The sequence below is a fragment of the Hyaena hyaena genome, unplaced genomic scaffold (assembly GCF_003009895.1).
Source record: "Hyaena hyaena isolate Hyena2069 unplaced genomic scaffold, ASM300989v1 scaffold_52, whole genome shotgun sequence".
NCBI lineage: Eukaryota > Metazoa > Chordata > Mammalia > Carnivora > Hyaenidae > Hyaena > Hyaena hyaena.
In genome coordinates this window covers 3,575,416-3,587,451 of record NW_024080684.1, presented here as the reverse complement: position 1 = coordinate 3,587,451, position 12,036 = coordinate 3,575,416, and the positions used below count along the sequence as shown (strand labels likewise).

At 39.9% G+C, this 12,036-nt stretch overlaps 1 protein-coding gene across 3 annotated transcripts in view; it reads left to right on the top strand.

Annotated features, from left to right (window-relative positions):
- PHACTR2 (phosphatase and actin regulator 2) overlaps positions 1-12,036 on the top strand; it is a 130,799-nt gene that overhangs the window by 91,656 nt on the left and 27,107 nt on the right. For all 3 annotated transcript variants that reach the window (XM_039230885.1, XM_039230884.1, XM_039230886.1), the window contains 2 exons: positions 3,812-3,873; positions 6,481-6,618. In XM_039230885.1, coding sequence (XP_039086816.1) covers positions 3,812-3,873; positions 6,481-6,618 — 200 coding nt within the window. The remainder of the gene's footprint in view (positions 1-3,811; positions 3,874-6,480; positions 6,619-12,036) is intronic.

Here is a 12,036-nt window from a genome sequence, read left to right as displayed (position 1 = left end):
GTCTGGAGAGACTGATAACTGGCTTATGATCTCCTGACATAATATTGTATGGCCAAGGGAAGCAGAAGAGAGAAGTGGTAGAGGTCAATCCGGAGCAATCCACTAAGCAGTCCTGGGGAACTGAGTGTCATACTGGACTCAGCCCCTGTGTGCCTCTGGGCTCTTCTGCATAGATGACTCGTCTTTGTTTATTTCATCTCCACTTTTATTCAAAAGCGGTATGACTGATTATTTAAAGAAAAGTCTGTGTGACATAGCGCTTTTTTTTTTAAGGACACTTGTTTTAACTAGGTCATCTTTCCTTGACAGACTAGGGAATTCATTCACAGCATAAACTAATTCAGCAGCTATAAAATCCACGGTCATCATTAGTTTCATACACATGAGTCATGTGGCAGTTGGTGCAGGTCACTTTGAGTGGACACCACAGGCGCATTTTATTTCTTAGTTTACCACTCACCGTAACACATCTTATTCCATCTCTGCCCTATTTTACTGCATCTAGGCTTTTTTAAAAAACATAAAAGGTTAGGTTTAGTTGTACATTTTAGAGCCAATTCCTTAATATTGTTAAAATGGAAAGCAAGTTTTTGTGCTTGAAAGGTCAATGTTTGCCTATCAGGAAAAGAGAAACTCATGGAACATCTTTTACAGGGCAGGGATGGAAGACACATATCTATTTAGCTATGACTATAACCTGTATATTCTATAGAGAAAACAAGTCTTAGGCCACTGAGTGCTATGTGTATTTTTTTCTGACATTTTATTATGAAATTTTTTAAATACAGAGAAAAACTGAATTTTATGATAAACAATTATGTTTACTATACATGTACTATTTATAATTTGTCATTAATATTTCATCACATTTTGCTTTATCACATATCTGTCCTTGCATTGATCGATGTTATTTTTTTGATTTCAAAGTAACTGTATAAATACATTTTCATTTGTTAAAAACACCCTTCTAAAACCATGGGAAACCCACAAAAAATATTTGGCTTTAGGTTTATTTATTTTGAAAAGGAGAGATTGAGATAGTGGCAGAGAGAGAAGGAGGGAAAGAATCCCAAGTGGGCTCCACACTTATCAGTGGAGAGCCCCATGTGGGGCTTGAAGTCACAAACGGTGAGAGACTGACCTGAGCCAAAATCGAGGGTCAGAGGCTCAACCAACTGAGCCACCCACATGCCCCAAACATTTGGCTTTTTTAACCTAGTTTATCTGAATCAATGACTCAAGGATATAATTTTCCAGTTGCTCATGTCTTAGTGCTTCTTTGTCTTCCCCCTTTAGCTCATCCCTGAGATGCTCTGGGCAACACTGGCTAGCCAGGCAGGTTTCCTGTAGTGCCCGTGGCTGTTAAACCACATGTGTTGTTTCTGTGTTTACGGCAAATACTTCCTGTGGCAGTTCTGAAATATCCGCCCCCTCTGCTTTGATGGAGTTGCTAAAGGCAAGATTTGTCAACGAGCCACGTCACTTCCTTCATGAATATCCCTGCAGTCTGTTTAACGTGACCAGAAAGGTGTACATCCTACTTTATGATTAGTCCTTTAATAAACAGATAAACAAAGGAAACATTTAAAAAAAAAAAAAAAAGGGATATCTGGGTGGCTGAGTCAGTTAGGTGTCCCACTCTTGATTTCAGCTCAGGTTATGATCTTACCTCACAATTGTGAGATCAAGCCCTGCGTTGGGTGTGGAGGCTGCTTGAGATTCTCTCCTTCCTCCCCTCCCCTGCTCACCAGCACTCGCTCACTCTCTTACTCTTTCTCTCTCAAAAAAGAAATAATAAAATTTAACTTAATTTAATTTAATTTAAATTTTTTAAAAACTCAGTGAATTTTTTAAACTAAGATTTAACCTTGATTCTTTGTAAGAGATTTTATAAGTATTTAAGAGAATTCAGAAGGTCAGTCATGTTGACTTCCCTCCACCTCTCACCTTCTTTAACATCTTTAAACACATGATTTCAAACATGGAAATATGTAAGGAAGTCAGCTCCTGATGTTAAAAAAGAATTCCCAAATGGTAAAATCCTGTTTATTTAACTTCCTCAACTGCTCATGGCCTTTCTTTTTTTAAAATAGATAACTTGCGATCACTCAGATGTACAATATGCTTAATAAAATGAAATTATCCAATAGTTCCTCATGAAAATTAAAACATTTGTTGGCTTTGAGTCATATTAGATATCCACTTTTTGTCTCTGAAAAGTACCTTTAAAAATATAGGTCAATTACTGTATAGGAGAAGTTGACTAAAATGCTTTGAAAATTATATTTTCCTTTTTATTAGTAATATCATTAAAGGCTGACCTTGTAAAGCCTTCATTTGACTCACATGAGCCACAAATTTGGCTTTTGTCTGTTATGTATAATTTGTAACCTACATGCCTTACCCAGTTCATATAAAGTAAATTTTTGACCCTAAGGAAATATTTTAAGACTATCAAAGGATATATATTTTGCGAAGCAATTAGAAAAACCTATAGTGTTTTCATAGGGAGAAATCTGAATTATAACGAAATTTGTTTTACATACAGGCACTTCCTGAAAGTATACTAACTGGTTGTTTCTTATCTCTCAGGGTGATTTCAGCTTCCGTTTTACTCTTTGTCTAAATAGCCATACTGAGCATTCTCTTTCCTAGGAATTAAAATTAGTATTTTGGAAGACTGTGGGAACTTTTCCCTGTCCAGATAAGGAAAGTTCATCGAGAAGTTAGGCTTTTCAACTAACAAATACAGTCGGTGCAAATATGGAATACTGATGTTTTATTCATTATAAAAACAATCTTAGTGGTAAGAAGTCTATTTGAATTTTTAAAATAAATTTATCTTTTCATAGAGCAAACTTTTCTTTTTTCATCGTTTTGGTTGAGCCTTCATTTAATGTGATGTTCTTCAGTAGAATTCATAACAGCATCTCCTAAGAGACCATCTTTTGTAAAGCATCAGCATCCAAGAAGTAAAATCTGTGCTCATTTATCAAACAAATGATGAGCTAGTGGAAGCAACAGAGAGAAGTTCATCAAATAAGTAATGATTAAGACCTGAAGGGGTATTTATTTCTCTAAAATCCCTGGTCATTTTTCTCTTAATCCCATTCATTGGACTGGGCATTCATTAAAATGGCCATGAAATTTTACTATTTAGTGAACCACTAGAGAAAAAGAAGACTTTGGAAAGTCAAAGTCACAAGAAAATAAATCCTCTCCATCAACAGTACACCCTAATAACTCCATTCAGAACATTCTGGTTTGAAGGCAGAGTCCAAAGAAATGACTGCATTCTGCTTCTGTGGAAACCAAAGCAGACAAATCAAGTATTTTGGTTGGATTTGAATGGAAATCACCTCAGACATGTATCAGATGGTTCTAAATTGCTCTTTTGATACGTCTCAGATTTTCATATGAAGGCCAGATCCAGAAGTAAATTTTTATCTGAATTCTGATAGATTGTGCTTATAAACCCATGAGGTGTTCAGCAATGAAAGGTTTTCACCAGTGTGGACACCCTTACAGTTTTTTTCAGAACACATACGAAGTCAGGAAGCAAAAAGATTTACAGTTAGGAAACTGACTACAAAAAGGTTACATTAGGGAAACTGATCCTATAAGGAGAAAAATAATATATATATAAATTAATGATCGACCTTTCTACAAAATCTTTTCACAACTTTTTATGTCAGAGTGTTTGATCATTATCTAAGTCAAGTAGATGTGGTCTTATCTACTTTTCTGATTATAAAATAATTTCTAGTAACTAAGTCTTCATGCCTTTCCTCTCTGCCCCCATTTATAACAGAAAAGAATGAAGAGGAAGAACAAGAAGCAAAAATGGAACTTAAGCGCAGACTCAGCAGAAAGGTGATAAAACCATGACTGTTCATGAGCATGTGTGTTTTGAGATAATACTTCATTATTTAAATGCAGATCAGCTCTCTGCCTTATTACCTTTGATACTGAGGAATAATTACTCCGATTAGGCTACTACCTAATCAAAGACATTAAAATCAATGGAATGCATACACTATGAATTATGTTTATATTTATGACTGCGTGACATGCTAATAGGAAGAATTAACAATCGAAAATTTTAAATCACATTTACTAATTATGAAAATAGCATGCATCTGTGTGAACATTTTTTAAATGCAAAAAGGAACAAAAAAAGAAAATCACGCAAGTGTCTTTTATTCAGCGATAACTATTATTAACATTTCAATATACAGGTTTTAAAAATGCTCACTTTTTTTGTGTAGTCTTGGAAATACTACATAAGTATTAAATTGAAGATTGGCCACTTTTCCATGGGTGAGCTGGGTCAGGAATTTATTAAGTGAACTTCATTACCCAACCTGCCTGTTGCAAGGCTACCTAACTTGACAAATGGCTTACCTCCAAAACTCAGACTATTGTTTCCACCCACTCATGAAAATATAAATCTGACGCCAAGGTCATCACTCTTTTTCTTTAAGTGTTAGAATAATAATAGCCTTTGGAAAGACTACTGGAAACCATTAGAGTTGATCTTTCATTATATTTCATTATAAATCTTAATACAAATATATAAAGATTTACTTATAATTCTTCAGATTATACCTTTCACGCCTAGACAAGGCAGGTTAAGTAAAATACGACATCTGCAATGAAGTGTGTGACCTGACCCATATTTATCTGAGCTGGCTGGGGAGCCCACAGCAAAAGCACTCTAAGGCTCACAGAAGAAACTCCATTCCCATGGAAAAGTTGGAGACTATTTTGAGAGATTTTGGCTTTTATTTTTAGGGAACAAGATCCTTAATTCATCTCCTTTTTTTTTTTTTTTTCAAAGATCCTAAATGTCAAGTAATGATCAAGCTGACAAAGACTCTGTAAACTGAATTGCTAGCGGTGGCTCTTCTAGCATTCAGTGGCTGTTACGTTACCAACTACAGATAAGCAGTAGCCCCTCATTGTTCCAGCCTCACCCCTGCCATACATAATCATCTTTCCTCAATCCATTTGGGCCCCTCCGAGAGGCAACAGAGCCTAACCTGACCCCTCGACTCCCACTTTGCTCCACTCTACAGAGCTCTCTGCCATAGGCACAGGCCATTTCATCACACTAATAACATGGTCCTAAAGGACAAGACTGGATGGGGAACTCATTTGGGCACTCCCCAGAGGCGCTGGTTTCTCTACCTCCTTATGCCCACATGCCCTGAAGAGGTGGTAAGAAGCTAGCAATATAGATTGGACAACATCTGAGTATAAGGGAGCCATGTAGATCATTCCTCCCTTTGTTCACTGCCTAGAGGGCTTTATGAAGCCAGAAGGAGCCACGGTTGCCCTACCCCAGCTCAGGTGAACTCAGAGTGTAGACCCAGGCCCTTAGAGGAGTACTCAAATGACTTTAATGTTAGATCATTGACCGACTTCAGCCTCTGATTTTACTCAAGAGGACACTGAGGCTCAGGAAAGGGTATTTTTTTCCTGTACGCATAAGGAACCCCTCCAAAGAGGGCCACTTAGACAGTGAATGGTCTGGCTGTATACACAGTACATATATGGGTAAAAAAGATACTGGAAATGGACCCCGTGGGTAAAAGAGAACTTGGGCCGTTGAGATCTCTGGACTGAGAGAGGCCACAGAAGCATGAACCTTAGTAGCAGAGAGTAGATCATGCCTGTCAACTAGTGCCGAGTAATCTTTAGTCTCAGAACCATCTCTCTTCATTCTTGGGCTTGGGAAAGCACCAAGGGAGGAGAGCACATACACAGGGCTGAGTGGATTAAATGGAGCTATAAATTTGAATTTGCCTAAGACCGTAGGAGGAATCCAAGTCATTAGAAGTGTCATAAAGGTCTCAGCCTATTGTAAGGAGTTGTGGCCCCCTGAATGCACTCCGTGCCGCTGCGCATTTCTGCATGGCAGCCTTTCCCACCGGGGTAATGTCCTGCCTGGGCCTGGGTCTCTAGTCGCCCCCCGAAGACCACCACAGACACACTCTTCACTGGACTAGTTCCCTTGTCATAACCTTGTCATGTACATTTCTGGATATAGAGGTTTAATATAATAGGAAGAGAGATCTCATTTCTAGAAGGTACAGTGCTTTTGTCTGGATGATTCCTAGCCAGCCATCCTATATCTGGATTGCCGTTGTGTCTGCGTGGCTCCGTGTTCCTTGTGTCAGGGATGACAGGTGCCTTTCTCACAACACCAGGCAAGTTGGGGAAAACAGCATAAGGCAGATGGCCGCCAATGCCTGTGACCTGTCTAACAATGATGATTTTTATAGTCTCAGAATTAGGGCACACTGCTTTCTGGTTCTCATTAGAGACTCCCAAGGTGCTGCTGCCTTTTTTTTTTCTTTTGGATATCTGAAAGTGACCTTGTGTAACCATACCTTTGAAGTTCGCTATAGACTTGCCACCATGAGGCTGTGAATAATAGTCTCCTGCACTTGTCCCTTCCTCCCTATGTCCCTGCAGCTCAGCCTGAGACCGACCGTGGCCGAGCTCCAAGCTCGAAGGATCCTGCGGTTTAACGAGTATGTGGAAGTCACCGAGTCTCCCGACTACGATCGCCGGGCGGACAAGCCCTGGGCCAGGTTAACGCCTGCAGACAAGGCAAGAAATCCTCATGGTCTTAGCCATGCTTTTACTTGTTTGTGATTTTCCTGCTTTTGTCAAAGCTTCAATATCCCACTTCATATACACACATACACTCGGTCATCCCAAGAGGCACGATTATTACCGGTTTTCTGGTAATAAAACTCAACAGATTTTTGCCTTTGGTTATTTGAGCTGTCTAAGTGATCCATTTAGTAATAGCAGTGGAGTGCTTTCAGCTAAGTCTCAGAAAAAATGGGTTCTTAGTTACCATGTAACCTGCATTCATACCTGGATGGAAGGCATGGTGGTCCCACAGGCATGAATTTTCCTTACTCTTAGAAATATAATTTATACAAGTTATCATTTTAAAGGGATATGTTAACAGTGAAAAAGGTATCGATCTATATGAAGGCTGACACACTATTGCTATAAATAGCCAGAGAGTAAATTTTTTAGGCTTTGTGGGCCATACCGTCTTTGTTGCAACAGCTCAGCTCTGCTGTTGTAGTCCGAAAGCAGCCATAGACAACAGGTAAGTGAAGGATGTATATGTGTTCCAATAAAACTTTATTTACAAGAACAGATGGTAGGCCAGATTTCCCTGTCAGGCCATGGTTTACCAACTCTTAAATCTCTCTCATAGCTCACAGTCCAGAAAACCTGAATGTATGGTGAGTTCCATCATAGAGAAAGACTTTTTTATGACTAATTTGATTCCAAAGCCAAAAAATTTTGCCAGCCTTTTGTTTTCAACTGCTTAGGGTAGGGTTTTCTTAATATCCCAAATAATGATTTCTAATTTTTGTTTCTGTGCAAAATTTGGTATCAAATAAACTCATGTCACACCCAGTCTTAACGCTAGAGCTCCGTAATTTAAGTAAACGCTGTGCTGAAGCTTTTTAATAGGTCTCAGCCTGTAAAGCACCTGCTGCCTGTCAAGCACATATTAGAGACAGAGATCAGAAATCATTTGCTCATAAGAAGAAGTGAAAAGTAGGGAGGAAAACGATCACAAAGGACTGGTGTTTGGAATAAGAATAAAGAATAGAGGGAGGCTGGGAATAGCACCCAAGGGACCTAACACTGGTGACGAGGAGGTAGAGCACAGAGAAGAAATGTCTGTGAGGTAGGGAAAGAGGAGAAGATGTAGCCCAATAGCCTTGGAAGGAGAAGATCAGGTCACAAGTGGCTAGTCGTGTGGTGAGAGGGGACATTTTCGCAGTCTGGTGGGTGGAAGCCTGACTAGCAGGGACCAGGAGGATAAAATATAATCTCCAGAGTCTTGGCTGTGAAGGAGAAGCCGTAGGAGGAGGTAATCACTTCAACAGTGATGATTATGGAGGCTTTTATTTGTATGAGGCTTTTATATGTATGAGGAATCTTTTATGCCACAAAGAAGGAAGCAAAAGAAAAAGAAAGGTTGAATATACAAGAGAAAAGGTCGGTAACGGATACAGTAGGGCATAATCAACGGAACAGCAGAGAGAGAATGTATGTATGTATGTGGAAAAGGCAAGGAGACCCGTGTGGCTGGGATGGAGAGCACAGGCTGAGGAACCCCCTAAAGGCAAAGGCTTCTCCAAGGCAGCTAAAATCACTCAGGTTGAGGGAAGCCACCAGGGAATGAAGAAGACTGGTACTCAGGCCCTGTGTCAAGCTCACTGCTAGTCGGTGCCTTGTTTCTTGAAGGAAATGTCAAGGTTATGGGTTGCGAAGAATTGCCCGTAAACTACTTACTGTGGTTTCTTGCCCTCACCCCTACGGCTCCCTTTGTAAAGGCCAGCCCTGTGCCTTTCCCTAGGTTACCAAAAGAAAGAGTGCCTGGCCCTGAGAGCGTTGTGTTCTAGTCAGAGGGTAGACTCAGCGGACACAAGTGCTGTGAGTGCAGTGTGCATGGAGTCCAGAGGGAGGGTAAAGGGTGTGAGGATTGGGGGCAAGCCCCTCCCACTCTTGAGGTGAGCCTTGAAGGCATCTCATTAAGCATGGCGTGGCCAGTGGGAGCCTGCCTTTTGCCTACTGCCTACTCCTCACATCCAGGTCTCCAGCAAGTTGTCATGGGGTGTGAAAAACATGTCTCCCTCTGTGAGCCCCTCTTGGGCTGATGTGAAACACAGTAAGACTGTTGAGTGTGTTGTATCTTGATCACAGCCCTCAACCGGCAGCCCTCTGCTCGTGGCTTTCCTGCCTCACACATAATTCTGAATTGTTTCCATTGCTTTATTTGCCTTCCTTCCTGCGCTTTCCCCTCGCTCTTCAGTAACAGTAGACTTCACTTCTGACCTCACGTGTTGTCTGACACCTCACAAAGGAACACGAGGCTTTGGGTCAGATGCAGTCTTTAGGGTGAGTGTTAACAATGGATACCATTTCTTTCCCAACCTAACCCTATCTCAGATCTGGTCATATACATTCTTCCAGCATTTTGATTTTTGGTTTTTTTTTAGTTGTAAATTATATTACATGGCAAAGAATGTATGAAACAAATGTGCCATTTAAATAATAAAAAGAAGAGACCTGTTGTATTAATCCCTGAGTATTACTAGTACCCGAACGGGGCTCCGCTTGCTCCACCGCAATTGTATTTCCCTCCCTTCCATAAGGAATAACCAACAGGGCACCTGGGTGGCTCAGTCGGTTGAACATCCAACTTCAGCTCAGGTCATGATCTCATAGTTTGTGGGTTTGAGCCCCTCGTCAGGCTGTATGCTGACAGCTCAGAGCATGGAGCTTGCTTCAGATTCTGTGTCTCCCTCTTTCTCTGCCCCTTATGTGCGCTCGCTCTCTCTTTCTCTCAAAAGTAAATAAACATTTGGGGCGCCTGGGTGGCTTAGTCCGTTAAGCGTCCGACTTTCACTTAGGTCATGACCTCGCGGTTCGTGGGTTTGAGCCCCGCGTCGGGCTCTGTGCTGACTGCCAGCTCAGAGCCTGGAGCCTGTTTCAGAGTCTGTGACTCCCTCTCTCTGCTCACGCTGTCTCTCTCTCCTAGAAATAAATAAAAAATATTTAAAAATAAATAAATAAACATTAAAAATTTTTTAGAAAAGGAATAACCAGCACCCTGACTTCTAATCATTGCCTTTTTTTCCTTTTTAGGAGTTTAACCACCTTATTTATACCTCTAAACAATTGCTGTATATTTCTTAGTTTTGCCAGTTTTGGAGGCTAAACGATTGGAATCATACAATGTACTTCTGGGTGTTGCATCATTCAGTCAACACCAAAGAATCGGGGTTGATGCACTAGGCCATTGTTACTCTTTCTCACTGAAATATAATACGTTGTCGTATGTATCAGTCAGAAAGTAAATATCCATTCAGTTATTGATTATTTAGATTGTTTCCAGATTTTACATTTACAAGCTATATACTATGAAGATTCCTGTATCGTCTTCAGGAACACCGATCAAAGACTTTTTCTAGCATATATTCCTTATGATGGAATTGCTGGGTCCTAGAACGTAGGAATGTTCAGCTAAACTAGGCAGTGGCAAGAGCTTTCCAAAATAATTGCTCTGGTTTACCCTTCCACCAGCAAAGGTTAAAACTTCCCACAGTCCTATGTTCTTGCCAACATATGATGGTCAGTCTTTTTGTTCTTTTTTTGTTCTTTTTTTGCTTGACAACCTGGTGGTTCTGAAATAATATCTCATTGCACTTACACGTTGCCTCTCATTAATTACTAATGAGGTTGAACATATTTTCATACCTGTTCCACATTTGGATTCCACTTCTGTGGAAACTTTTCTTTTGGGTTATAAATTTCTTGTTGATTCATAGGAGTTCTTCATATATTTCAGTTATATATATTGCAAATACATATTCATCTCCTCCCAATTTATAACATTTCATTCTCTTTATGGTATGTTTTGACAAAAAGATTCTTAACTTTAGTACAGTGAATTTATCCACTTTATGGCTTGTGATATTGTTTCTTTGCAAATATTCTTCCCATACCAAAATCCCAAATGTATTCTGCTCTGCTGTTTTCTAAAACATTTATAGTTTTGCTTTTTCACATTTAAGTTCTTAATTTACCTAGAATTGAGATCTTTAGAAGTTATAAGATATGCCTTTAACTCTGTAGAATAGAGCATGTCTAGTATGTTTTCTAAGTTTCTTGCCTTTATTTGGCTGTTTTTTTCCAACATAAGATGAGACTCTATTCAAGAAATGCTTTCTGTTGTAAAGACTATTTTATCTAATATTATTTTAACATAAAGGTGAGTTAATTTTAGACCACCTTAGTTCAGTGAGTTCACACTGTAAGCCCTATGAGGGCTACTTATGGATTCATATATTCAGTATAGATTTCATTCTCCCTCACCAACTAAACATCAGATACGAAATTTTCTGTGCTGTTCTCTGGGGATCAGAATTTCTAGTACAGCTATGCCGTAAGGGCCCCTCTCTATGGCAGGAGGATCATGTATTAGACTTTCCACCTTGCGCAGGTTTCGTCTCGTCTTCAATATCTCACTAAGCTATGAAGATGACCATTTGAAGTCACCACATAGCAAATGCCCTCAAGGTCAAAGCCAGTTTCAGTGCTCTGCTTACTCCATTTCTCTGGGCTTCATCTTCATTTATTATTTTCCACTGAAGTATTTTTTACTTTCTTACCAGCTAATCAGTACATTTAAGATAATTTTTAAGGGGTGCCTGGATGGCTCAGTCGGTTAAGCGTCCGACTTCAACTCAGGTCGTGATCTCATGGTTCATGAGTTCGAGCCCCGTGTCAGGCTCTGTGCTGACAGCTAGCTCAGAGCCTGGAGCCTGCTTCAGATTCTGTGTCTCCCTCTCTCTCTGACCCTCCTCTGCTCATGCTGTCTCTATCTCTCTCTCAAAAATAAATAAAACATTAAAAAGCATTTTTAAGAAAATATAATTTTTAAATGTCATATTCTGCATTATAGTTGTTTTTCAGTAGAAGGGTTAGTCAAGATGTGTGGTTTTGCAAGAATAGTGTAGGGGTGCCTGGCTGGCTCAGTCAGAAGAGCATGTAGCTCTTTGTTTGTTTGTTTGTTTGTTTGTTTTAAGTTTTTTATTTAATTTGAGAGAGAGAGAGAGAGAGAGTGTACCCAGAAAGGGCAGAGAGAGAATCCCAAGCAGGCTCCATACTGTCAGCCCAATGCAGGGCTTGAACTCATAAACTATGAGATCATGACCTAAGCTGAAGTTGGACACTTAACTAACTGAGCCACCCAGGCTCCCTGAGCTTGCAACTCTTGATCTCAGGGTTATGAGTTTGAGCCCCATGTTGGGTGTAGAGAGTACTAAAACAATAAATAAATAAACTTTTAAAAAAATAAAAGAAATACTGTATGCTGTTGTACACGTTTTCTTACATTCCTCTCCCCTAGTAGTAGACTTTTGGTCACTCACCTCTCATCCAGTGACTCTCAGTTGACCCTGCTCCAGTCACCATTTCTGTGCA